The 27,792-nt window shown below is 54.6% G+C and overlaps 1 protein-coding gene across 1 annotated transcript in view; it reads right to left on the bottom strand.

The window, feature by feature from the left end:
• The window catches only part of ALDH1A3 (aldehyde dehydrogenase 1 family member A3), a 30,128-nt gene extending 15,292 nt beyond the window's left edge, over positions 1-14,836 (bottom strand). The window contains exons 1-7 of the mRNA XM_004593152.2: positions 14,660-14,836; positions 10,103-10,207; positions 8,261-8,401; positions 3,517-3,646; positions 3,183-3,244; positions 2,316-2,444; positions 722-835 (exon numbers count right to left, since the gene is read on the bottom strand). Coding sequence (XP_004593209.2) covers positions 722-835; positions 2,316-2,444; positions 3,183-3,244; positions 3,517-3,646; positions 8,261-8,401; positions 10,103-10,207; positions 14,660-14,758 — 780 coding nt within the window. The 5' untranslated portion in view covers positions 14,759-14,836. The remainder of the gene's footprint in view (positions 1-721; positions 836-2,315; positions 2,445-3,182; positions 3,245-3,516; positions 3,647-8,260; positions 8,402-10,102; positions 10,208-14,659) is intronic.
• Between the last annotated feature and the right edge of the window lie 12,956 nt (positions 14,837-27,792).

A 27,792-nucleotide genomic window follows, 5' to 3' on the forward strand; every position in this document is an offset into this window, starting at 1 on the left:
TTCATGTCTCAGCTATTTTTCTTCTGATCCAGTTCCCTGCTGGCACATCTGGGACAGCAGCAGCAGATGGTGCAAATGCTTGTGCCCCTGCACTGGCATGGGGGACCCGTGAGAAACTCCTGGCTCCTGGGTTTGGATCAGCTCAGCTCCAACTATTGCACACATTTGCACACAGATGGAAGACCTCTCTGTGTCTGTCCTTACGTCTATGACTCTGCTTTTCAAACACAAATAAACATTTAAAAAATATTAAAATAATTTTTAAAAATATGCATTTAATTTTGGTGTCGTTTTCCATAAAAATCTGCTATTATAAAAAAACCCTACATTGATTTCAAAAATCTTTTCATGCCAAAATAAACAAACTCTCCCTGAACTTTCTGGACATGTGCGCTTGCATGTGCATGGGAATGATTCTCCATGCATAGAGCCCCCTTGGGCACCCTCGCCTCCTCCCAGCCTGCTGACCAACTAGCCTTGCCGAGGGGTGGTCTTCTATAAGCACACTATGCTTGCCTTTTCCCTTGTCCTGTGGGGTGGGACTAGAAAGTGATTTACTCTGTAAACAGGATCAGAGCCTCCTGTGTTATTAACCTTCCTACAACGCAGGCAAGTTAGCAGGCTAAGGACCCCGCTGACGGCGAAGTTCTTGGTCTCGCATGACCTGGCAGCTGCCCCCTTGCCAGCAGGGGTGGGGTGGGGCGGGGCAGGCACAGGTTACCTCGGTGGAACCAGTGAAGGCGATCTTATTGATCTGAGGATGGGAAGAGATGGCTGCTCCCACGGTGGGCCCAAATCCTGGCACGATGTTCACCACGCCGGGAGGGAACCCCACCTGGGAAGACACAGAGCCGGCATCAGAGAGAGAACTGGTGGCAGCCACAGGCCTGTGCTGAGCCCGGGGACTGTGGCTGCATAATGGCCCTGCGTGGGACAGTGTCCCCCGGGGAGAATGGCCAGGGTCACACAGGAGTCCCAGGCCCAGCCATGCCACCCTGAACGAGCCTAGAGTTCTCATTTCCTGCCCTCCAAAGGTCTGTGAGCAAGTGTGCAAAGAGGGCACAAGGTGACAGCCACCTTCCTGGAGCAGGAGGGGACCATGTGGTGTGAGTGTGTGAGAGAACAGAATGAGTGTGTGTGAGAGGGGAGAGAGAATGTGTGTGAGCGTGTGAGAACGTGTGTGTGGCAGTATAACTGAGAATGCTAGTACGGGAGTGTCTGTGTGAATGTGAGAATGTGTGTGTCAGAATGCGAGTGTGTGTGAGAATAGGTCAATACATGTGTGAGTGCATGGGACAGTGTGTGTGCAAATGTGAGTTTGTGTGCAAATGTGTGTGACAGAGATTGTGAGTTTATGGGAGAATGTAAGATTTCTGAATGCCAGCGAGTGTGTATGAATGTGTGAGCATGACAGTGTGAGAGAGTGCGTGTGTGAATGTGTGTGTGCTCTAGCCCGTCACCCGCCTCTCCCACCTGCCCCTCTGTATTCCAGATGGCCCCAGTGGTGCCCCCAGCTGCTGTGGCCCTCCCCAGAAGCCTGCCCTCCTGAGGTTGGGCAGCCGTGTCTTTCTCAGCGCTGCCTGCGTGTTGTGCATTCGCAGCCTCTGGGTAAGCAGACAAGGTGGGGGCCAGAGCCCTCACGCCTGCCGGCTCCCCACATGCATTGGCCTGTGGAACCAAGGCTGCAGCAGCCAGTGCCGGAGTTTTTCCGGGTGCTGGTTTTGCACCGCTGTGACTTTAGAGACCATACGACAGGGCTGTGTTGTCACCAATGGTCCACAGAAGCCAGACACTGGCTTGGTATTGGCTGCCCCAAGCCCACGTTGGAGGAACTGCAGGGGACAGATTGGAATCAGCCCAGCCCAGCCTCTCTCCTGTTGTTTCTTTTTCCAAGTCGTTGCCACACGCCAGCTGGTGACAGAATGGCTTATCCTATCGCCAGGTGCATCTGGAAGGTTACAAAGGGATCCCCCTTGGCCTTCTGATTCCCTGAGCTGTGGTGGCTACTCAGAATGAGAGGGGGCCCTCTGGGGTAGCTGGGAGGTGGCTTGTAAGGTCACCCTCCAACAGAAACAGGTCATCCCAAGAACCCCTGAGAGCACAGGCTAGAGCTGAGGACCACAGGCAGGAACAGATCAGGATTTTGTCCAGATCTGTGGCCACTGCAGGCAGGCGGGGGTGGGAGGGGAATGCAGCTGCCAAGCAAAACACAGGGTCTCCCTTCCTCCCCACAGGACCACAGTCACTGCTCATCCAGCCAGGCAGGTACGGGCTCCCAGGCATGGGGCTGCAGGCCCTTCCTACATATGTCTCACCTCTTTGATCAGAGAGCCGAGATACAGGGCGGTGAGGGGCGTCTGTTCAGCCGGCTTCACGACCACAGTGTTTCCACAGCACAGGGCAGGTGCCAGCTTCCACACCAGCATCAGCAGCGGGAAGTTCCACTGCAGCAGAGCACCAGGACATCATGGTCATCCGGAGCCAACCCCTGCGTGACCCTGGTCCCCGGCACCCAGGGGTGTTCCAGTGTAGGACAGCAGCCTTTCATGGTCTCAGTTAGAGGTTTAGGGGTTACATAGGAGTGTGCATGGTTGGAACTACTGTATGCTGGGTGGCCATGGTGCAGAGGACTCTGCTGTGGGTGGCTGAACGGGTGATACCATCCTGGCCTCCACGGGGTGAGGGAGAGAGAGTGTGTGTGTGTGTGTGTGTGTGTGTGTGTGCACACGCACCGTCACTTATCCTGCTGCTTCCTATCTCCCCAGCATCCTGGGGGCTGCTCAGGCAGATCGGTAGCATCACTGCATCCCTTGGACACCTGCAAATATCCTGTCTCCCAGGAAAGCCTCCGGAGCCCTTGCCCCGATGTGTGTTCCCACCCCCGCGGCTCTGATGGCACTGCCTTTTCTGCCCAGCAGCCCGGCACTTCCACACCTCTGCCCAGCATGTCCCACCCTTTGCTGCTGAACAAGTCTTTTCTTAGGTGTCAAGGCCCAGGGGAGGCTGCTTCTGATGGTTCCAGGTGGGACTTCCCCGCTCCCCACCTTCACACCTGCAGCAGAAGGGGGTGAAACCCCCTACTCCCAGAGACTGCTTGATGACTGCTTTGTGGTCCATGGGACCCTGGGATGGGGACTACAGCACCAGAAGGTGCCAGCATCCAGGGCAGCAGTTGTACTTACCGGGGTGATGGCACCACACACCCCGACAGGCTCATGCCTTGTGAAGCACACAACATTGTCGTCTGCAACAAGAAGAAGGAGCTTATCCAGTCAAGGTCAAGGTTTCTGAGAGGCAGACAGAAGCCCAGAGGCCCACACGGGAGCTGGCACTCAGCTGTGGCCATGATCTGAGCTGTGGGTCTGAGTTAATCTCTAAAAGGAAGGTCTGAGACTGGGGACAATCAGGCCAGAGCCACAGTAGTTGGGGGACTGGGAGGATATTCTGGTTGTAAGGCCCAAAGGGGCTACCTGAGGCCGCCAGGGGAGGGGGGGCAGAGCCACTGGGGGGTCTCACCTGTGGGGATGGTCCTGCCCTGGATTTTGTCAGCCCAGCCTGCAAAGTATCTCAGGGTCTTGATACAGCCTTCCAGGTCGATGAAAAAGGCCTGAAGAAATGGCTTCCCGGTGTCCATGGTCTCCAGGGTCTGTGACAGCAAGAGGATGGTTGTTGATACACATACTGAGCTCATGGCTCCCAAGATCTCAGTGTCACACACGCCACTCCAGACGGTGTGACACCAACTTCACAGCCAGATGGGCAAGACTGGACTTTACCACAGAACACCAGGGTGGAGTGGGAGTGGGGGTCTCACCCAGACCTGTGGCTCCCCTCAAGGATCCACACCCCCTCCCCCAGAGATGCCAGGCCAGTTTGAAGTCTTGCTGGGAAGGATCCATGTTGGCATCTGGCCTTTGGTTTCAGCTACATGACCCTGACCGTTGAGCTGAGGCATTCCTGAGAAGCTCTCCCAAGGTCAGTGGGACCGGCAGGGGCCAACTTCCGGGGACACAGAAAAAGGGAGGGCCTGGCAGGGGGAACAGTGTGATCATGCCCGTCAAGGGTCACAGCGCCCACACAAAGAAGCTGTCCCTCCAACGTGCAGGCTGTGGCCGGATGCGGGGCCCAGAGCAGCGGCCTCGCCCCGCTGCCCAGAGAGGTGGCCGTGCAGGGCCAGCCTCTCAATGGCAGGATTCTTTTCTATTTCCAGCCAGGGTTAGAGAGAACCGCTTTGTCCTTGGGACAAGCGGCCCCAGTGGAGCTCGTCCTGAAACCGCCAGTCATCCCTCTCTGCAGGAAGTGGCCACCGGACACACAGCCTCAGGCGGGATTCCTGTGGACGTGGCAATGTAGTAGCAAGCAGGCATGCCCTTCCCCCCCCAGCCCCCCACCCCCCCCCCAGCTTTTACCCAGTATACTTGCACAGTCCCCTGTCTGAACTTGAATCTGCATTCCCACTCTACAGTGCAGTCCTGAAGCCGGCAGAGGCCAGGGACTGGGCCCAGGGCCACAGAGGCAGCAGTATGGCATCTGAGCAGCCACCTCGCTGTGAGGATCCTGTCCCCACCCCAGCAGTCCTTTCCCTGCTCGTACGTGAGGAAGGGGCTGAGAATAACACCTGGACTCTGTAGACAACTGTGCAGATACTGTGTGGATTAGCCCGGCCGTGGACAAAGGATGCAGCTGTTAGGTGAGGAGCCCGCTGCCCTTCTGCTGCCCTTGGCAGTAGGGGTGCACCAGCATGTTCCCTCTAAACAAGTGGTAACTGCTTTGGCAGAACCCTAGCGCTGGGTTTCTCCCTGCCCCAGCTTCCTCCTCTGTGAGACTGGTCATGGTCTAGTTCTCATAGGGCTAAGGCAAGCACTAATAGAATCAATATACAAAAAGTACCAGTGATAAGAGAAATGGTCACTGGGATTCTTGTCACCTTCCCTTCATCTGCCAGTTATGGATAATGCCAAGGTCTCCAGGGACTAGCCATTTTCCACCCAGCATCTGCCCATCTACCCATGGAGCCAGAGGCTGCTCTCGGTCCCCTCTTGGGTGGACACAGGGAGCACCGTGGGTGAGGGTTGGGCAGGGAGCCACCTGTTTGGTTCCACTATCCCCAGTCCTGGCTTTCCCCTCTGCCTGGGCTACCTCAGTCAGGTTATTTAACCTCCTCAGGGCTCATCTTCCTCATCTCTGAAATGGGACAATAAATACCACAGGCCAGGTGCCTGCAACAAGCTGAGGACAGAGTAGGCAGCCTCAGAGCTGGGCCATGTTTGATGAGGAACCAGGGTAAGGTCATCGGGGCACAGAGAAGATCTTAGGGGGAGAGAGAGAGAGATCGGCAGGCAGGTGGGTAAGTGCACAGGACTGAGCCAGAGAAGCCAGGCCTTAGCCTTGATGGGAACAACTGCCGCTGGCAATTCTTCTTGTCTGACTCCCCATGAACGAACCACGGCCACTCCTGTTGTCCAGCACTGCCTCTGCCATTCTGGGACAAGGTCCTTTCTGAAGCATGAAGACAGCATAACCCTTGTATGCTGCCTAATGATGGAAAAGTGCTGGGGGGAACTGCTACATACACACAGCCCTAGAGCATCCAGACGAAAATTGGAAGGCCAGATTAAAAACGGGGATGGTCCCCCCCCACCTTTGGATACTCCCAAAAATGAACCAGAGTCTTGGCCAGGACACCCCCATATGTGTTTCTGTACCTCAAACACCAAATCTACACCAGACCACAGAGCTGGCAAGAGAGCAGCCCGAGGCCAAGCCCAGTGCTGTGTGCAAGTGCAAGAAGAGCATCCAGGTGCGGAGTGCGGCACACTTTCCTGTGTAGCGGTTGCAGCTTTCAGAAGCCACACTCGCCAGGAATTCTCCATCCCTTTCATGTGGCCACAACCAGCTGGATCCCACTTCTCGCGGGCAGTGTGCCCCTGATGGGAGAAAGCGATCAGCTATGGTGAAGCCAGCACATCTAACCTCCACTTCAAAACCTAGCCGCACCTGGACAACTGGGTGGGCTGCAGGGGAAGGTGGGCTGAGGGCTGTGCAGCCACCAAGATGGTGCTGACACTGAAGGCCAGGGTGGGGAGGGTGCACAGGGCACCCTTCTGCAGCCTGCAATTAGCGCTCAGGGACATAGCAAGCCGATGAGCTCATGCGGCTGAAGACAGACATGTTTTTGAAAGAGCCAGTTTGGCGGCTTGAGTATTGAGGCCAGCTTTCCTTGCAGGAGGAAACAAGAGAGGCTCCATGGAGAAGAGCAACCATCCCTGTGAAGGAGCTGCCCTCGGAAGACAGGGAGGGAGGGCAGCTTGGGTTTCTGTGCAGGTGCACCTCCAGGCAAATGCATCCAGGAAGAGCACCGAGAGCACCTCCACACCTCACCCCCACAAGCACTTCCACACCTCACCCCCACAAATGCTTTCAGGGACAAGGTGGGGAATGTCCTGGTCAGGTGACAGTGTCCTTTAGAAGGGCAGACCCTCTACTGCTCATTTCCAATATCAAAACAAAACAAAACAGACTTTTTTTTTTCAAATTAGAGACCAAAAAAGCAGATTTCCTCCCTCAACAAACTGGGCCTCAATGTTAGGAACAATTTTTCAACATCGGCACCTACTGCATTCAAGGACACTAAGGAACCCAAGGTCCAGGGAGGAGGGTCGGCCGAGATGCCCCGGGGTCCCTCACCTAAGACCAAAGTGTGAGGGTGCTGTGACTTTATTAACCACCCCACAGCCGCTTGTCCCCGAGCACATAGGCTGTGTGGACGCTCACACCCTGCACCAAGAGGTCTGGGAGTCACGGGTGGCAGGGAGGAAGGGAAGCTGTGTCTGCAGCCGCCATCATTTTCATACCTGCTATGATCTGCACATCGCAGGCATCTATGCTATGCAGTGCTTCCATCTGCCAGGGGCTCAGACAGCCCACGCTCACAGCACCTAACGCAGCTGTGGCCTTTTACTTGGAGAAGCAAGTCTCAGGAAGGTGAACCACTTATCCAGAGCCACATGGCTACAGGTGGCCGAGCCAGGATCGGAACTCGGGTCTTTCTATGTTGAGGTTTTCTAAACACTTGACTGTGGCCCAGCTCAGGAGTGACCGGGGAATGATTTGGGGTCCTACATAGAATGTTGCTTCTATGTTAAGCAGTGGCATTTCTTTTCATAAGAATAAGGAACAAGACAAGCTGCATATGAAGCCTATGGCTTCCTGAACACCTTCCTGGCAGGATCCCCTCCGGGAGCCTGAAACCAGAGATGGCAGCAAGCCGCAACAAGAGGCGCTCCCAGGTCCTGGGAGACAGAATTTGGAAACCCATGCAGATAAGGGGTATTCGGGTAGTTTGTGCAAAATGTATCCTATAGAAAACCATGCATGAGCATAGTTATACTAGAGTTTATGTATTCTTAGTCAAAATTTTAATGGAAAAGTGTGTTTGCTTGAGAGCCATGGAGACACAGATAGGAAAAGCATCCATCTACTGATTCAGTTTCCCTAATACAGGCATTGGCTGACCTAGACTAGGCCAAAGCCATGAGCAAGGTCTCCCTGGGGATGGCAAAAAAAAAAAAAAAAAGCCAGGTACTCGAGCCATCACCACTGCCTACCAGGAGCAGCCTTAGAAGGATCCTGGAATCAGGTGCGAGGACTGCGAACTGAACCAAGGCTCTCCCACGTAGCAAGCAAGTGTCTTAGCCTGTGCTAGTACCACTAGGCTAAGCACTCGCCTCATACAAAGCTTGGTCTTTGATGGAGAAAAATATCAACGATAACAAGTAATGATAAAAATAATTATGATGTTATATTGTGATAAGTGCTCTTTAAAACTCCCAGATTGTTATTTCTGGAATTTTCTATTTGGTATTTTTAGAAACCTCAGAGAGTGAACGCAGAGAAGCAGGAGGCCCAGCACTCAGGCAGGGGTTAAATTTCAGGAGTTAATGGGAAACAAACAAAACAGCCTAGTCCATGAAACAGGCAGGTGAGACCAGCAGCCAACCCCGATCCACCGTGATCTGCCATCAGTGGTCAGTGTGTCCTGCCTCTGGGAACCAGGAGTCACGGCAGGCAGCTGCTTGGCCAAGAAGCCGGGCTGCAGGGCTCAAGAATGTGGCTTCAGAACAATACGGCTCAAGCCCAGAGGAGAGGGCCACGCTTCTGAGGGCTGGATGGACAGCTGCTGCGCAGTGGTACCTTCCATCCTACCCCCGCACCCCCTGAGGGACAGGCCTGTCTGTGGGGACCCAGGGCGTGTACTCACCGCCAGGACGGCGCGGTCTCTCTCCATGAGGTCAGCTAGCTGCTGCAGCAGGTGGCCACGGCTCAGTGCATCCAGCCGGCGCCATGGGGAGCCCCTCTGGAAAGCAGCCTGGGCTGCCTCCACGGCCTTATCCACGTCAGGCTGAGACCAGAACAACAGAGGCCTGTCAGTGGGGCGCAGCACCACCCTGCCATCACTGAGGTGCAGCCAAAGTTTTTAAACCCCTTGAAGTCCTGGGACGCTTTTCTCTCTTTTTTCCCTAGTTCGTTGGTCCTGGCTGCGACAGCTGAGCAGGAACCTCATCTGAATGTTTTTTTGGGGAATGTCTAAACGGAGTCACTGACATTGAGGATACTTCTTAGTGACCCTAGGAGGAAAACCTTTGTCCTGCTTCACCTTGGTCATGCCCATCTGCTCAAAAATCAGGGGCAGAGGCTGCCCTGGCAATGCATTCTCGCCCGATACTCCCCTGAGTTGGGGCACACTTGTGCTTGGCTGGTGGCAGAACTGACCACATCAGAATAACAGGCAAACAAGGTGGTCCCCAGAGACTGCCTCCTCTACCCATGGAGACAGGGCTACCACGCCATTTCATCAACCAGGAACTGGACATGTGGTACATGCACAGAATACTGACAACAGAACCTCACATCGAAGTCAACAGTACCCGAAAGCCATGGAAGCCATTTCAGGAGCTGCCACTGGAAGGAAAATGGGCTGTGAGGGTCAGCAGGCATCCTTAAGCCTCTGTCCCCAGACAGGGGGCAGCGGGCACTGGCCACCAGCCAGGAGGGAGGCACTATTAAGGCCGTGCATGCCTGCAGGTGAGTGGGCGCTGAATTCCTCATCCCAGGCTCTGATGTGGAGGGGACTGGGCAGGCCTTGCCTCCGAGGGCTCAGAATGGTCACTGATACCAAGGAAAGAGCCCGGGGACCCCGGCACCTCCAGGAAGGGCTGCTACAAAACCCTGCACCCTCCCTCCCCAGTGCCATCCCTCCCCAGTGCCAACCCCCACTGGGTGATCTTCTCTAGAGCAGAGCTCAGTGTGAGGCATCACAAAAGGGGCTAGCATAGGTGCCCACAAAATGTCACCGCTGAGCCTAAAGCCCCCCCCTGACCAGCAGCCCTGTGCAATGCCACCAACACATTACCAGCCAGCACTGCCACCTGTCCCGTACTCCCTTGGTGCAGGGCAGGTCCCCGTGTGCTTGCCTGTGACAGGAGACCCTCACCTCTCCCACTCTCCTCTGCTCCCCAGGGCCGCTTCATTTAGAATGCAAGCGAGAGCCTGAAGTCCTTGCAGTCTCTGTGTTACAATGTGGACTCCCCAGCAACAACTAGAGACAGTCCCAAGGTTCCAGGGGACCGGAGTGCTGGGGGTTCTGAGACATTATCACTGTTCCCATCACTGGGGCAGCCAACCTTTTTTTGTTTAATCCTTGAAGTCAATCTTTTAAGTGTTTCAAAATGCTGCCCTTGGTAAAGTCCGGCCGGTCAGAAAAGCTTTCTGGAAAGACTCTGCCGTGCCTGCAGGTTCAAGTGATTGATAAAAACCTTCCCTTCAGCCTCGCAGGGAGGAGGTGAGGTCATTTCTGAGCCATGGAGACATCCTTCAAAGGAAGGCGACCCTCTGCAGAGGGAGGTCTCTAATTGATCCCATTCTGAGCCCAGCCAGCATCCGTCCTGACCAGGAGCCGGCACGGAGGATGCCTCGGCACAGCTGGCCTGAGCCTTTCCCCTGTACGGGCCAGCTCTGGTTCATGGCTGGGCCCCACACTTCCTCACCACCCCACGGTTATCTGCGATCAAACTGCTCAGAGGAAGAGAGAAAAACCACCCACCTTATCGCCTTCTTCCACTTCGCATATTTTCTCCAGAGTCGAAGGGTTGTACGTTGCAAACTTCTTCCCGCTTTTGGATTCATGCCACTCGTTGTTGATAAATATCTAACCAGGAAGGGAAGTGTAACAAATTAGGTTTAAATCAAAATCATATCATTGCAACATGCTCAGGTCCTTAGGTAACGTCTTGTCTGGCTTCTTCCCCAACCCCTCCTGTTCTCCCTCCCCTCCCCACCATGACACTCCTCAGAATTGGGACTCAAGGGTTTGCCAGAAAAGAACTTGTGTCATTTACCATCTTCCCTAAATCTTTAGCCAGAACATGCAGTCATGGAGGCACACTTGAGTTCACTGACTGAACCCTTGCAGACCTTGGGGGAGGATTCCAGGGGTCTCCCAGGCAGGCACTTGTAATGCACCTGCTTCCCCCTGCAGCCCCGGCAAGACTGTCAAGGAGCCAGCCTGCGCACCTCCTCACCTTCCCACCCTGGAGGAGACCCGCACTGCACCCCGTGGTCTACACCAACGCGCAGCACACGCCCTGCTTCTGCTTCCGATGCGGGAACTCCAAGTCAAGTGTGTTGGAAAGAAATGTTCCAGATCTATTCAGTGATGCAGCAAATGTCCGTACTCAGCCAGAACCCAAGGAATAAACCACAGAATCACTTCTCTGGGAGCCCCAGCTGCCCAGAGAACAAGAAGGCTGATTTATTTATTTTACAACGCCAAGGAGAAACTAAAGAGAGGTTAGAAGGTGCACGGCAGGGGATATGTGTTCTGTGTGTCCATTTGTGGTTTGTGCTCAGCACTGCTTGCCTTCAGGAGCATGGTGGGGAGTGGGGTAGATGCAGGAGCATGCCCCACTGCACAGAGGCCCTGCTGCCCCACCATGCAGACTCAGGCAGGTTCTGCTGCTCCCAGGGAAGCCGCTCATCATCACAACGCCCCCCACGGCAGCAGCAAGAGCAGAGCAGCCATTGCGTCCCTGCACTTGGACGCTCTGCTCCGTGGTTCTCAGTTCAGCCGTTGCGTCCCTGCACTTGGACGCTCTGCTCCGTGGTTCTCAGTTCAGATCATGCTCCCTGGACCCTGCAGGGCTGGCCGAAGGCAAGCTCTCACCCATCACTATCTGTGGCTGCCTTCTCTGACCTGCTGCAGAGGCCTGAGCGGGAAAGGGCCGATATCAACAATCGTGAGAAGTGATTCATTTGGAACACCCAACTCTAGTGACAAGCAAGAAAGAAGTGAGGAGGACTTGGCTTTGCTCTCTGCCTTGGGCTTTCTTGTACAAACCCTGCAGCCCGTGGGAGAACGAAGCCTGGTCTGGTGTGGCAGGGACTGTGTGCAGAAGGTAGGTTCTGGCTGGGCAGGTGGGCAGAGAACATCTGTGCTCTATTGGGAAGCCAGAGCTGAGAATATTCGGCCAAACAGAGGAACGTGTCCGCCTGATTTCTGGGTGTTCTGCACTTGCGTGAGAGGCCAGGCCCCTAGGGAAACACGCGACAAAAAAGGCCAGGCTACAATTACAGGTTTCTTCTTCCAACTGAAACCAAATCCAAGAGTTCACTTCTGCCATCCAGCGAGCAATCACTCGGTCTGAGCAAGAAATTAATAAGTGGAGCAGAGGAGTTTAGTTAGTGTGGGGAGGAAATTGCAGTCAGGGAGAGGGGCCCATTTGCAGGAAGATGAAATTTCGCGGGCTAGATAATAGAGACTGTCAGGGAAAATTGCTGATTCTGGATCCCTCCTGGTATCAGTTCCAAGGGGCAGGGAAAATGAGAAGGTGGCAAAAGAAACTAGAAGTTGCGGTGTGGGGGTGGAGATGGAACAGATTGCGACAATCGGAAGGAGGCCGGGGACACTTCATCTCCTAGCACTGTCCCCAAAAGAGGGGAAAAAAAATACAAAAAACTCACTCCTAGGTTGTTTGTGACACTAATTCACGGTCCTTGGTAGCCAGCAACTTCCAAAAAAAAAAAAAAAAAAAAAATGAGAGAATTCAGACTGCTGGAATCTAACTATATTGCCTCATCACAATGTTTGTACTTGAGCAAAATTCTTGGCTATTTGCTACCCTGGGAAGTCATTTGCGAGTGGTTTTCTCTTGTGGATTGTCTCTCTGCCAAAGCAAAAACAAAACCACGAAGTAAGCCTCTGTGAATGCAACCTACCCACGGGGCTGTCTGTATTACCTGGGACTCCCAAATCAGAATGCAGAAAGGAAGTGTTCCTGTGGCCGTGTCAGTGGGTATGTAGCAGACTTACACTGTATTCAGTTGTGCACTGAATTCGTGTCTCCAAAAGCCCAGTGCGGCATGGACTTCAGACTGTGCTGGGCGCAGTCTGGTCAGGGTGGGCACGACAACAGCAATCGCAAATGTGGATCCTGCTGACACCTTGTCTGGAAATGTCCACAGGACCCTTCTGCCGAACTCAGGAGGAGTGTGTTTGCAGAAGACAATATCAGGGGAATTTTTAGTTTTCGTGAGAGATGCTAAAAGTGGACATCTTCACTCATAGAAGAACTTGAATCTCTGGAAAGACTTGGCTAAGCAAAGAAAAGAGCCTCGGACGGGAAGGGGTGGCTATCGTTTGAGATTTCTCTGGGGGACTTAGTTTGGGGGACACTCTCTCTCACCAAAACAGTACAGCCTGAGGCCCTGTGCTGAAGTCTGATGGCAGGTGAAGGGGCATTTTTCTAGAAGCCAGACCATCCTGGGTCTGCGGACCACCAAGGCTGAAGCCAAGATCTGGGAGAACCACTTCCAGCACGAATCTGCTACAAACAAGCACCGGGGAAGAGCCTGGAAGCAAAGCAGGCCACCATGGGCTCCTGTGTTCTGTCTGCCCAGAGGGCTGCCCACCATGCACCTGCATTGCTCACTCTGCCTGAGTCTCTCTCCGGATGCCACTTACGCAGCCTCTCTGGGCCCAGGCTCCCTGAGCCTGGAGAGCCCGGCCTGAGCTTCACTGGCTTCTGGAGCTCCCAGTCTGGCAGCCGAAGCCTCTCCTGAAGGGCACTGGGGGGGCAAGGGCAGAAGGTACAGCTGGGTTCCAGGGAGCTGCAGCCATTGTCCCCTGCAACCTTGAGGGTCTCCGCTTCTGAGCTCTCTCCACCCCACTACCTTTCCTTGCACTTCACCACACAATCCCACTGCCAAAGAGGGTACCCCAAACATCCCACTAGCAACAAGAAGACGGGCACCCTGAATGTCCTACTAGCAAAGATGACGCAGTTCAAGCTGTGCAAGCCTTCTACCATCCTCCCCTACAAACAGCTGCATGTAAACTTTTACAGGACGCAGAAGAGTCACTGAGAAAGAAGTAAACTTGTAAGTGGCCAGATGGCTCTCCTGGGACTCAAACACAAAAGGACAATAACGTCTTTACTTTCTGGCTCCTAATAGTTTAACAGAATTTGAGAAAAAACGCAAAACAACTGCCGGGGCCAACAGCAGCCAAGCAGGAACAGTTAAATTGGAGTGGGGGCGGAATTAAGGTACTGTCCTAGCTGTTCCCAGAAGTTGCAGTGCAGCTTTCCTTCACAGGCCAATGCTAAGCAGGGAGCGACACGGAAAATAATTTCCAGCACTGACATTCAAGCGACTGTACAGTTTTCTGAAAACATTTAAAGGTCGTGCAATTTACATATTGGCCCCGGAGACCATGGGAATGGAGTATCCTGAGACTGAAATCTGAAGGTCACACAGAGTAGCCTGCAACTTTTCCCCCTTGATTAAAACTAGTTGGGAAGGATAACTGGGGCTCTAGAAAAAAAAAAATCGATGTGTGAATTTTCTAAGTCCTGTGCCTGCCCGCTGGAGTCGGGGACTACTGGTAAGACATACAGAGTTGCCTGCCTGAGGCAAGGCCAGCCAACCCAGGGTCTCCGAAGTGCCTGGCGCCCTGCCCCTGCACAGCTGTGCGCCCTAACAGCCCAGGTGATGTCCTCAGGGAGCCCCGTTCCTGGCCCTGGCTTGGAAGCCTGGCCATCTTCCTTCTGCCTCTGGCAACCGGTGATCTCACCGCGCCGCAGCAGTCGAGCCAGTGCACTGGCTTGACCACCCGCGACTTCCTGGGAGCTTCCTAGCTCCCTAGCCTTGCTGCCGAGCTGGGTTCAGGTTTAGGACAGATGCCGTCGATTCGCACTGGCAGCTTCTCGAAGTGACCTGGGTCCCCAAGCTCATTCTTGACGTCCTCTGGCACCTTTGGGGACTCCCAAAGCCCGACTCCTGTAACCCTGGAAACACTCCCCCAGAGGTCTGTGACGGACCCTCCACACCCCAGCGGCGTGCGCCTACCGAGTGCGCCTTGAGGGGCAGGCACGTTGGGGTCGCGCCACGCTGCACTTGGGCGCCCCGCGATCTTCCTCGCGGTGGCTTCCGGACTCTCGCTGCCAAACCCCATAGTCTGCCTGGAGCCCGGGGACCTGCCCGGAATGCCCCGCCACGAAGCGCCCGGTGCAGAGGCGGAGGCGGACCCCTGGGCCTGCCCGGCCCTCCGACCCCCGCTGCCCAGAGCCAGACAGCCGTCGGGTGAGAAGAACGCCCACCTCACCTTGGTGAACTTAACCTCCAGGTTGCGGACGGGGCGCGGCAGAACAGGCGGCTTCCTGTCGGGTTGCCCATTCTCCACCGCCCCGTTGGTGGTGGCCATGGCTCCTCTGCGCTCTCTGGCCAGAAGCGCCTTGGCGATGCGCAGCCTGCTCCCGGGGTGACAGCTCCGCGCCGCTTTATGGCGCTCCCCACGCCTCCCGCCTCAGGGCCGGCTAATTGGCTGCAGGACCAGAGGAAGGGAGGGCGAACGCGGAGGGCGGGAAGGGGGCCGGCCCGCCTCACCCCACCCCGCCCGTCGTCCCGGCCCGAGACGTCCCAGTCCGTCCTTGGACAAGCTCTACAAAGCACCTTCTCCAAGTCCCGGAAGTCCCAGGACTCGGACGCTGGGCTGGATCAGGGAGAGGGGGACCCCCGGAGGTCCGGAGCGCCCACTCTGTCCCCACAGACTGCGCTTTTGCCAGCAACACCTGCTGCCCCTGCCCAGTGCCGCCTGCGGCTCTCGCCCAACTTTAGCCGGCACGCCCTGCGTCAAGTTGCTCTCCAGTCCCGGTCCCTGAGCCTTTCGGGGGAGAGGGGATCGGAGCTCCCGGCGGGGTGGCCCTGCTTGGGGCCGCAGACTCAGTCCCGTTCGCTCACAACACAGAGGACCGCCATGTCCCATCCAGCCCGAATCAGGACCGTGGCTATGGAGTCCACCCGGGCCCTTGCCCAGCCCGGAAACTCGCAGCAGCCTGGATGGCACAGGAGGCCCTTTCTTCACCTTGCGGTGCAGCTTGCTCCCCTCAGGCACACAGCACCGCGAGTCCTGCCCCAGTCCTGGGATGCAACCACGGTGAATTTTTAAATGCACTCGTTATACCTCGATGAAAACAACGTCTTCCAGAAGCATGGGCTGTCTTTGAAGCTGTTGGTTCCAGAGCCGAAGCTCTGGTCACTCCTAGCTCCTCTCCTTGGAGCCACTGCAGGAGGCACTGGGTCTTGCCACAGACCGCCTGGCAGCCATGCACCAGTCACTCCTGAGTGCCCTTCCTGGGGACTCCTGATGAGAGCAGGCATTTAATTCCAGGGTAGGTTTGCTTCCTGCTGCAGCACTATCTTTCCTAGACCATGGGCTAGCTTTAAAGCCTTTGCCCTCTCCCTCCCCCTACCACTTGCCCGCTGGGTTCTGGGGTGGATGAGAAGACCCTGGGGAAGTTTGAGCAAAGGGGCCCCATTCAGGGCCCCTACAATGGGCCAAGGTTGGCTGGTAGCCAACTAGCTGCCTCTCTGCCTGCTCTGAGGCTCCTGGATGCTGGTGAGCCCCGGAGAGAAGTCACCATTTTCCTCCTCTGCTCCTGTCCCAGCCTGGCTCCCACTTAGGGCTCATGAGAACAACTGAGCAGACTACAGCCCAGGGCCAGCTGCCAAACCCTAGTATCTCACGAACCCTTCCCTAAGAACCCATAGGTTTATCAGCCAGGCCTCTGTGCAGGGTACAGGCCCCAAGGGGCATCAGGGTGACATAGCTAGGCGAGACTGCCAAACCGAGCTCCAGGAGTAGGAGCTGACCTGGGATCCAGTATTTGCGAACACCCATCACTCAGCCAGGTCTTAAAAACACAAACAAAACCCTGGATATTTATAGAGGAAGCTAGGCTAATTAAATAATTGCTGGGTTGATGGGGGGTGGGCGGCAGATGAAGGGACCGGGGCTGGAACTCTGCTCCTCTAGGGTGTGAGGGCATCCTGCCTGTTCGCTGGGAGTGGACTGCTGCCCACCTTGCTGGCCAGGAACTCAGAATTGGGGGGTTGGCTCGCCTCATACCCCCAGGGTGACCTCGTGAGCCAGGGCAGCTGATGTTGGAGGCTCCGCACCCACCTGCAGCTCCTCCTGTCAACACCTGGTGATCCTGGGAGCCTGCCTGAGATCAGAGCAGAACCCTCGGCCCGGCCTGTAGGCCTTGTCCTAGCAGGAGGCTCCCCGAGAGCAGAGGAGGAGGCTGGGCCCGGCTCTGGGCTTGCCTAGGCAAGCAGCTTCTCTCCCAGACTCCATTGGCTTACACTGGTCGAGATGCTCCTCTTCCCATTTTCCAGGTGAGTAAACAGAGGCATGCAGCTACTTGCCCCAGACAGCCTCGTCAGCGCAGCAACCACGCGGCCAGACTATGTGGGGGTGGAGGGTACATGGCGTGAGGGAGCGGTTTCTCTAACATTTCTCTGTCCCAGTCATTTAGCCAGCTGATGGAACCTGTGTCCTGCCGTGGCCCTGTGGCCTGGAGCTGTGTCCAGTGGAGGGAAGGTACCAAGTGCCTTAACAGGTGCAAGTGTGATGGCAGGGGCCCATGTCCTTCCCAGGAATCCAATTGTGGTTCTGGCCTCAGGGCTGAGAAGGCAGGATTATTTGCCCACAGTGGGCTCCTGGCTTGTCTGGGGGTGTCACTAGCAGTGGCTGAGGCTCAAAGCCCTCTAACCGCTCTGTTGACCTGGACTCCAGGTATGTGTCAGCGGCGTGTACCCAGGCACTTTATGAACCCTGGCTTCCTTTTGTAGAGTCTCAGGAGAGCTTATTGAAGACAGCTTTGCATGCCACCTGTTGGCGTTCCAGGTGGTCCCAGGGAACACGGGCCACTGAGCAAGCTCCTCTTGCGCCCTGGCTCCTTTCTGGTATCTGGAAGCCTGGGCCTCGGTTCCTGTGCTGATCGCGTGCTTGGGAAAGTATTTTGTCTCCAACTCTGGGACACTCCCACTGTTTGCTCTCAGGCTCCTGAACGTGCCAGGTGAGCTGAGTCCCCAGATACTTGCTACACCTGTCTGCTGAACGCTTAACCAAAGTAGGCAGGACAGACAGGCTGTCCCTGGAATGCAACCTCATTCTGTTCTCAAGCCCGCAATCATGAGCGGGAGAGACTGAATTTGGTACCAAAAGCAGTCAATAACCATGATGTTGGTGATGGTACCCTGCCTCCATCTGCTCTGATTCAAGGCTGGCACCTGGGCCCCCAGAGGCACACAAAGACCTTCCCAGAGCTCCCTCTGTCCCCTGCTGGTGCTATGTCCAGAGCAGGCCTCCTGGCCTCTGCGGTCACACTGTTCTCTACCACCCCCTAGCAGCTGGGTGCCAGGCCAGGCCCTGGGCCTGGGTGTGCCTTCCCATTGCTTTCCTGGGAAGCTGGTGCGTGTATAGGGGTGGCGGAGAGGGGTTGGTGCTTTGCTCTGAGGCCTGCGGGAGGAGCCCACCCCTCCATGCAGTGGGCTCTTAGGTGGCTAAGGACAAAAGCTCAAGGTCCCCTGCGAGTTCTTCTCAGTGCTGGCAAAGCAGCACAGCTACCCCCACCCCCTTACCCTGAAGTGACCACATCGCCCCTCCAGCTGCTTTCTCTTTGGTCCTCTGGCCTCGAGGGAGAAGGCTGCACCCACACCATGAGAGTGAGGCAAGGCAGCCAGAACATTCCAGTATCCACACCCTCCTCCCGACACACAGAGGCTGGAGGCCTGGGGTGTTCAGGCTGTCCCTGGGTCCACCTCCTGGTGGTTTGCACTGTGACAAGGCTGAGACAGGGCATGCGATGAGAAGGGGGCAGTTACTGACCCCTTCAGTTCTCCTCCCTGTGCCACAGCACCCTTACTGAGGGAAGCAAGGTGCTTCCTTGCCACCTTTGCAGAGCCAGCTTCCAGAGGGCAGCCCGGAGCCAGCCCCAAGGTTTTCTTTCCTTGCTGCTCCCTGGAACAGGGACTTGAAGGCTGGAGCCCCAGTGACTCTTTTGTAGCTACAAAGCAGGAGCCCTGGGTCTCCATCTTTGGGTTTCTTTTTTTGTGAACAAAGGACATACAAAAGCCTGCTCTTTAGGTCTTGTGTCTTGTGACTGACTTGAATGCTTAGCAAAATAGAGCTGGTTGGCTGCTTAAGCTCCACCAGGGCCCAGTGAGCAGAAAAAAGTACTTCCAGACCCCTAGGGAATAATTATGTCTCTTTGTATACAGAGGGCAGCCCGTTATCACCCTCTCCGCTGTTTTGATCAATCAAATGCTCTTAGACACACCATGTGCATATCCTACAGCACATCTTTAAAACTTAGCCAACCCTGGGAATAACTAAATCTAACTTCATGATTCACTCTCAGCTTTGGTCGCCCACGTTGGGTGGGTGCTCCAGAGTGTCTGCTATGCCCTCAACACTACTGAGGGAGGTGCCAGCCCTTAGGGAGCTGACGTGACTGCCAGAGCCCCTTGTACTCAAGGTCCAGCAAGGTGTGGGCTCGCCAGCCTTCTCTGCCATCAAGGCCATGGCACAATGTCACAATGCCTCCGGCAGCTCAGTGCCACCGCTGGGCATTCCCAGCCATGGGAGAAAGTCTTTGCCAGTCCTCCAGCCTTTGTGGAATTAAGATTCTGAGTTCTGAGCCAGACTTGGATCTTTCTGAGTCCGATTTGTGGTGGAAGAACAAAAACCACCACACGTCCTGGTTAGAAGGGAAATCATTTCAGGGGGCTTATAAAAAAAAAAAGGAAGGGTTCAGGAAGATTCTTGGACGCAAAGCGCTGCTCGCTAAACAATTGTGCTGAGTTAAGCCGGAGTGAATCAGAAACATACATATTAAATTTCCTTTGAAATTCACATGGGTATAAATATGTCGGGAAAAGGGGCTTAGTGACACGCACTTTGCCCAACTCAGACTGTTTAAAAAATAATTTGAATGTGTGAAGGTTTGGCAAATCACTGTTGGGTTAATCTGTCTCAGCCCCAGGTGCCAAGAGGTCCCCTTCCCTTTAGCTGGGATACCTTGGTTCAGGACCGTCCATCAAGGGAGCATCCTCTCCAAAAATCTGGCCATGATTTGCATGCTGGAGACCACAGCAAGGGAAGATGGTGAAACTTGCCGTTCTCGTGAGATTGTCTGGGACCCTCTTGGAGTTGCCTCTTTGTGCTGTGAAAATTCCCCCTAGCCAGGAAGATTGTAAAAGCAGATCATAGTTGATGATGTGCGTGGACATGGCACACGGGAAGTCTGTTGGTTATGGGTAGATTTATTTAGCCTTTTCCATGGGCTTTATGGTGGTCATCAAATACTGAATTGATGGTGCTTTTCGTTATGGAAATGGCTGACAGCACAGAGCCTACAGAAATAATGATCAGTTAAGGGGCAGTGGATTGGACATGGTGTCTTTTTCACCAGTGATAGTAAATAGCATTCATATTAATAATACAATTCTAGGTTTTGGCTACAATGTGCATCTGATAAGTTCTGTGGAGCTTTCAGTTCTTATGCATGTTGGTTCCTCTTTTAGCCCACAAAAAGCAAAGCTTGCACCTGCTGGTTAGGTCCAGGACTCTAGCTAGTGGCACTTCTCCCCTTGGCCACTGGATGTCGCAGGGCCAAGTTGAGTAGGATGCTGCCGCTGGGGTTCACGCTACTCTGAGCAGAGGACATGTCTCCCGCTCCCCACCCGTTACACGCCAGCACGGTGCTGAAATGCCTTGGCAGGAGAGCACTGCAGACTTCTGTAGTCCTCAGACACAAGGCTGGGACTACAAATGGGTGTCCAGGCTAGCCCACAAGTACCCTCTCATCTCTGAAGCCTAAACTAGGTTCCCAGCTTTGCCCAAGGAGTGGTGGTGCCTGATCCCCACTCCTTTGCCAACTTTCTCTTCTGACAATGGACGTGATGATGCCTCCCAGTGAGGGATGGGTGGGGACCAATGACAGGCAATAGGGAGACCAATGGGAGGCAGTAGGATGGCAAGAATCTTCTCCATCTGGGGCGCAGAGGGTGGAGCCTGGAGCCCTGTTCTGCCTGTGAGCTGGGAAACCCTGGCTTCCCCTCTCCACCCCCCCACCACCATTCCAGTCTTTCCAGCTCCTCTCCAGAGGTCAAATACCCAAGGATCCCCTGGGGAAACTGCAGGGATGGTAGAAGGGTTAACGATGCCCAAGGATAAACAGGTATGAGCCCCAAAGGCCAGCCTTGCAGGTGGGACCAGACTTGTTGGTATCAGGTGTCCTCAGTGAGGTACAGTGGCACCAACCTTGTGGTTGATATGATAGAGCCAACCTCAACCTGGCACTCGGTAGATGCCCCATGAATGTCAACAGAGACAGATTCCAGGTGCTTCCTGTAGCCCTGATCAAGAAACCCTCAACTGAAACTTTTAGAACCTTCTTCCTGATCATTGATTGAAACCAGAGGTGACTTTCAGTAATTCTGGACCCCTCAGATCGGGGGCCCTCCTCCAGTTGACACCCTCAACAACACACATCCTTCCACTCACATGTATGCCTAACCCTGTTGGAGTAACTTGCTGGACTCCTCCCAGATACGGGGCATGGGCTTCTGAATATGGACAGCACTTGCCAGCTCTCTTGCCTGCTTCACTCATCAGGCCATGGATTGATGATTGTTCTCATCAGAGCCTCATCTCCAAGGTCCATTTCCTGGGCTGCCTGTCTTGGGCCTTGCAAGGGCCCTGCAGCACTGTGGGGAGAAGGATCTGGATGCATCATCGATTAGCTATGTCTATCATGGGCACAGGTGGAGGCACTCGGCAGCCACTTGGGATCCCATTAGCTACAGGGCAATGCGTGACTCTGCTACAGGGCTGCCTGCGTGCTAAGACTAGCAGCATCAACATATGTACCTCTGGCGAGCTAAGAAGTGCAGACTCTCAGGTGCCACTTTGGTTCTGCACAGACAAATCCTGTGGGTTGACAAGAGCTCCAGAGGGCAAACCCCAGGACTTGAACTATTGTTCCAATATGGGATGTAGGCAGCCCATACAGCAGCCGAATATGCTATGCCACAGCACCCAGCTCTACGGAACTTTAATCAATGTGGAAGTGTAAGATCAAGCAGGAGAGACACCAGGGAGTACTCCCAGTGGGCATTGCTATCTTCATGGCATCAAATGAAACTTGCTCTTTAATCTGATTTTGAGCTCTGGGGCTTGAGGTAGATGGGCTTGCTGGAATAAGAAAAGGCTCCAGGGAGGTAGGGGTTGGAGGGGCGACCTTCTAACGCTGTGGGGGTCGGGTCTGTGCCCCTTAGTTGTTCAAGGGAAGAGAGATTTTTCTGGGACAGCCAGCCAAAGACTGGAACAGACAAAAACGCTATTGAAGTAGAGCTGACTGAAGCTGGGGGATTGGAGTGGAACTGACAAAGGTGAGAAAGGAATGTGGATGCAGCCCTATGCCACATTGCCACCCAACACCTGAGCCCTTCCCACCCTGTGTTGACTCTTTCCATCTGGCAAAGCCTCCTGCGATGGACCTGTGCCTGTCTGTCCCCTCCTTATCCCCTGGGGGTGTGCTGAGTACAGGTGTGTGCAGGGTGTCTTTCTGTTCAGGTTCTTTGTGTGATCCATCCCATCTTGCCATGAGTCCCAGCTGATCTGCCTGGACCCCAGAGGCCTCTGCAGATGGACCTGTTTTCAACCACATCACCACCAACCTTCATGGGACCTGGGGCCAGATCTCATTGTGCCCAGTTGGCCTTTTTGGTGTTTGTGTACAAATGAGTATCTGTGGGGACCCCCATCTCACACCAGCCACCCACCAGGTGGCGTCATTGACCAAGGACAGCTTGGTAGGGGCCAATATAAGGGGTCTGGGAGAGTGCAAAACAGATTACCTGGACATAGTTTATTGGAGGTCTGTCAGGATTAACAGTCTTTGTAGAACTAACTGAAACAGAGCTTTGGCTTGGAGGAACACAAGTCTCTGCTTGTTTTTCTGCCCCCTGGTGGGGCTATTTCTGTTGAAGTCACATATGACGGTGAGCCTAGCACTGTGGACCTGGCAACCCAGCAAAGATGGAGCGAGCCCCAACACCTGCTAGGTTTTTTTTTATAGGCTGCTAACTTCTGCAGCTGGGGAATGAGCCTGTGTCCTTGGCCTTGGACCTGGCTGGGGCTCAGCTAGGATGAGGGAGTGCAGGCTGCGGGACTCCCCATCCAGGATGCTTTACTTGACACCCCATGAAAACTTGTCTCCTCCAGGTGTGCTCCAGCCCAAGAACTTCTGGGTGTGTAACCTATTGGGGGACCTGAACAGAGCAGGCTCCTGGAGGCCTGGCCAGGCTCCCTGTCCATGAAATAGAATCGTGTACGCCAGACGTTGGGGCCGTGGAGAACAGGACGTACTCTCCACTCCCCAGCCGTTTGTGATTTACTTGGGCAAGTAGCCCTGTCCAGGTGGAATCACAAGCAATCCCTTCCAAGCAAGGAAGTCGGAATTAGAGGTCCGGGCTGGAACTGGTGCTCCTGGGAACAGGGAAGGTTCTGGAAGAGAGGAGTGTCCTGAACCGCTGCACACTCAGCCTCTGGGTGGGCAGAGCCTGCAGCATGCAAGCGAGCAGGGAGTCCGGCTTCAAGCCTGGAGCCCAGGGCCTGGGCACACAGCACATGTCATTCTGGGACACACCCTTTCAGCTGGAAGTGCTCTTGGGATGTGCTGTGACAGTGGAAGACTCCCCTAAGTGCCACCACTGGCGGTTTTGAACCCCTAGGGCTCTAACAACAGGCTGACCCTGGCTGTTACTAGATGGCATCTTGTCTCCAGGTAGAGAGACAGAATCTGCCCATTCTGGCTGGGGCACTCAGAAGCTGCCTGGTCAGGCTGCTGGGGGTGATGTATTTGGGGTGCTGATAATCAATCAAGAGGGGAAACTTTTCTTAGTGATTTTTTCTTCTTCCTTTTTTTTTTTTTAAGATTTATTTATTTGTGTTGGAAAGGCAGATTTACAAAGAGAAGGAAACTGGTCATGGCACCAGTACTGGGAAACTTTTTTTTAAACTAAACTTAGCGTGCAAGCTCAAGCTATTATGCAGTCACCTCTGCTCTAGCCTCTGTGTTAGGTTTTAAGGGCCTTGGACTGCCATTGTCTGCGACCGCCATGGCTTAGCCATCCTCCTTGCTGGTCTGCAAAACGCCCCAGCCACTTCCTTTCCTCTCCCCTCTGTGGCAGAAGGAGCTTGCTCTGGCTAACTTTCCCAGCCCGCAGAGCCGGTCCCGACTGAAGGTGGGAATGTCCAGCGCTGCTAACAATGGCACCGCTGTGTTTGTGTTGGTGACACGAGCAGGCTTCAGCTTGACCCTGACACCAGTTGCTGCACAAAGGTACTGCCTTGGACGGAATAACAAATTCAATCCCAGACTGTCTGTTTATGGTTATCACGGTTCACTTCCTTAAGCCATAACTCTGATTACATTCTTTCTGCTGCCCTACCCCGCAGGCGGGGCTCTGCAGAGGCCAGCGGCCGGTCCTGCTCTAACCCTGGGAACTGGGCGTCCCAACACAGATCTGGGCAAAAACAGACAAAGGGGACTTCTCAAGCTCTCCCAGAGAACTGTACCTGGGGCAAGGGGCCCCTTTGGGTCACCAAAGTTCTGTTTCCCCCACCCGACCCTAAGCAGCTTCCCTGGGGCCTGCTGCACCTGCAGATTCCACCAGGAAATCCCAATTACTGAAGGGCAGGTGCATGTGCGTGCATGTGTTCATCCAGGGTGGGATGTCAGCAGAGCAGACTGGGCCAACATGGGGGGCCCAGCTGAGGGTGACAGACCCAGTGTGGGTGTCCCTGGCCTTTTGTCTGACAGTCCTGCTGTCCTAACACCCTTCATCTCATGGCACCTCTCCCGGCAGCTGTAGCTGGCAGATGCAAAATGGTGGTCCTCGCCATGAACCTCATTTGCAGAGTGTTGGCATTCGTTGCTCCCATGGTTTGAACATCCCTGCCCAATCCCCCAATACACAAGTTATTGACATTTGGAGATAAAGAGTGGTTTGGAGATAAAGAGTGGGGCTGGGCATAGCTGGGAGTGTGGGGTCCTCTTGAGGGTGCTGGTGGCCTCCCAAGAACAGGAGGGGAGCCCTAAGCTAATACAAGGGCTCCTGGGGCACCCACTGGCAAGGCCTTCTCCAGGCGCCCTCTCCTCAGATCCACACTCACTGGCCCTTGGTACCAGCAGACATCTGTTTCTTGCCTGCAAACATGGTGTGGGTTATGGAGCTGAGCAATCTCACTGAGATCCAAGTGCAAACAGGGCACACTTGTGGTGATGCCATGCAGCTAGGTCCCCCCCATGTCCGTGAGCTGGGAGCTCGGAAGGAACAGTTCATTGTTTCTAGCTCTAGTCCCTTTTCTGGCCACATGGCCTCTTTGTGTGTGCTACTGTGGGCTGCCCTGGTTCTGTCCTCATCCTCTGGGGATTGCAGGGCCTGCAACGAGTCAGCCTCTTCACCTATAAAATTCCAAAGTCACACCTTTTATAAGCCATGGCCCCATGAATCTCTGTGTCCACATGTTGGCGCCTCCTGTGCTAAGCTGGAGCTGGCCATACAGCTGCCTGAGCTACGGAACTCACTGAGTGACATCCAGGCTTCTACCTGTGCCTATCTGAAGGGGAGACCACGTGACCAAAGGAAGGGGAGGCAGAGGGAGATGGATCCAGTTGTCCCAAGACCCTGCCTCAGTCTGGCCTCTCAGGCCCACTTGCTGAAGTTTTCAGCAAGTGTGCAAAGTCACATTGGATATAAAGCCCTGGCTGCCTTTCAGAAAGCTGGCTTCAACGCCAGCCATTCCCCAATATAGCAGGTGAGAAACCCAAACAGATCAGGGGAGGGATCCTACACTTAGAATTGTAGGAAATTGCTTCCAGTGGAAGGATGGGGTCTGTGTTATAGATGTAGCTCACAGGATGTGGGCTCGCAAACCTGCTGGGCTTCACTAGAGATAAGTGTGAGTAGCAAGTTTTCCACCCCTGCACCTTCATTGGCTCAAACCCTGGACCCTGGCTCTGACACCCCTAACTCTGACACCACTCTGAGTTCTGAAAGGGGACATCATGGGTGGAGACCCCACGGGTAGAGCTCTGTGCCCGAGCCTCTTGTTCAGCAAGCTCTCACAAGGATGCTGTTGTAGGTTCCCAGGCCACAGCATGAAGATGGACACACGGCGTGGGGAGAAGGCTTCCTGTGCAGGTGTGCACGGTGCCCTGGGGGGATGAAGTTTCACTCAGCTGTTACTGACGGACTGACTGAGGATGGCTAAATTAGGGTGGAATTCCTCTCCCATGGCACAAGCACAGAAAGGGAGCATGGCAGCTGGCAAGACGCCCCACCCTCACTCTCACCTTCTATCTGTCTGTCTGAATGTTCATCCTCAGTTTGGTCTCCACATGGCTGCTGAAGCTCCAGCCATTCGTGCCACATTCCAAGAGGGAAAGATCAAGAGGAAAGCCTGCCTCTTGATTGGATAATCCCTGTGTGGAAGAACCTTCCCCAGAACCCTCCCATCCCTTCCATCTCCAGGGCCTTGAAGGAACTCAGAGCTAGAATTCCTCCACTTGTTCGGTAACATCTCAGGTTAGTGAGGCCGCTGGGGCCACCATGCACATCTGTGTCCCAGTCACTTCCGGTACTCTCCACTGAGCGGAGTGGTTGGATGAGGAAATGGTATGGGGTGAGAAGAACTCTGCACCAAGTAGGGAAATATTGGCCCTCCTTTCCTGGGCTCAGGTGGGCTTTGAGGATGGCAGGTGCACTGCTCCAGCAGAGGCCAGAGAGGCCCAGCTGGGAGGTTTGCAGTGGCTCCCCCCGGGGGTTCCCCAGGATGCTATTACTCGCATGCCCATTGCACAGGCTGAGCTCTGAGCCCTTTGTTCTGATCGCTCATGTCACGTCCACACAAGGCATCTGCAGGCAGACAGGACACCAGATACGTGGGCCACACAAATTTGAAACACCTTGGTTTTGTTTTTGTTTTTTTTTTTAAGCATCCTTTCAACAGTTGGGGTCTGCCCACTTCAAGCTTTGGCGTGAGCCCTGTGTTTTGGCACTGGTGGGGATGTTTTCATGTTGGGGGCTTCCGTCTGAAGTTACCCTGCATTACTTTCAGCACGCTCACCATCTCGACCGTGTTTCCTAACTGCATGCAAGCTCTCCCTGCCCCCCCATACGTGATTCCCTGCCATACACACTGTGGGCCAAGTGCCTGCTCAATTCCCATCCGCGTCTCTGCAGCTGCCTGGTTGGTAGCACCAAGTGCCCAACGTGGAGGTTCCTTGCTGTCCCCCCACCCCCAACAGCCCTGGCCAGAAAGCCACCACTGGGAAGTGGTGTGAGTTTCCTAGGAGAGCTGGTGGTCCGTGTACCGCGGTGGCCTCATGCCTCTTCCCCGCACCCCCCCCCCAATGGCTGACACAGCTTTTCCCAAGCCTCACACACCCGCTGTTTGGGAGTGTGTGGTTTGGGAAGGGAAGAGAAGCCTTGTAGCTGGGCATGACAGCACATTTGCCCACTGCCCTCAGCGGGCCCGGCAGCCATGCACACACACAGTGGGTAGAATGTTTACAAGCGAGCACACTGGCTTGCCAGCTGGCCCCAGGCACAGTTCTCAGACTCCAACTCCAGCTTCTTGGAAGGCATTGCCTTACGTGCAGCAGTGTAAGGCAAGATTAAATTGTTTTTAAATTTTTCATCTTGCTGAGCCTGAGCCAAGGCATTCCCATGCCGACTCTGCATCCCTCCTTCCCTATACATACATGGATGTGTATGGATGGATATTTAAAAGGAAACACAGGACAAAATAGCTCTCGAGTGACTTCACTCTCTTTGCTGTCCAAGATGGATCTCTTGTGAGTGCCTTGGGTTTCAAGAGGGCCCCCAAGAATAGCTTAATCTGGTTTCATGATCAGCCCCCACCCCACACCAGGCTGCAACATGGGAGGGAGATGGGGGTGGCAGGCCAGAGCAGGTCCACACTGCAAAAAGGGGAAAAAAAAAATCCCAATTTTCCAGAGATGCCAAGAGAAGCAGGTGAATCGGAGAATGCTACAGCCAAGGGTTTGCCTCCCCCTGCTCTATTTCTTTCTTTTAAAAAAAGTTTATTTCTTTGAAAGGCAGGATGACAAAGAGGGAGAGACAGAGAGATCTTCCATCTGCAAGTTGGTTTCTTAAATGGTCAACACTAGGAGCCTATAACTCCATCTAAGTCTCTCAACTGGGTGGCAGGTGCCCAAGCACTGAAGTTGTCCTCCACTGCCTTCCAAAGTGCATTGACAGGGAGCTGGTCTGGAGGTGGAGTAGCTGGAATTTGAGGTAGCACTCTGATACAGGATGCTGGCGTGGCAGATGGTGGATTAATTTGCTTGGCTACAGTGG

Source organism: Ochotona princeps, chromosome 6, assembly GCF_030435755.1.
Source record: "Ochotona princeps isolate mOchPri1 chromosome 6, mOchPri1.hap1, whole genome shotgun sequence".
Classification (NCBI taxonomy): Eukaryota; Metazoa; Chordata; class Mammalia; order Lagomorpha; family Ochotonidae; genus Ochotona; species Ochotona princeps.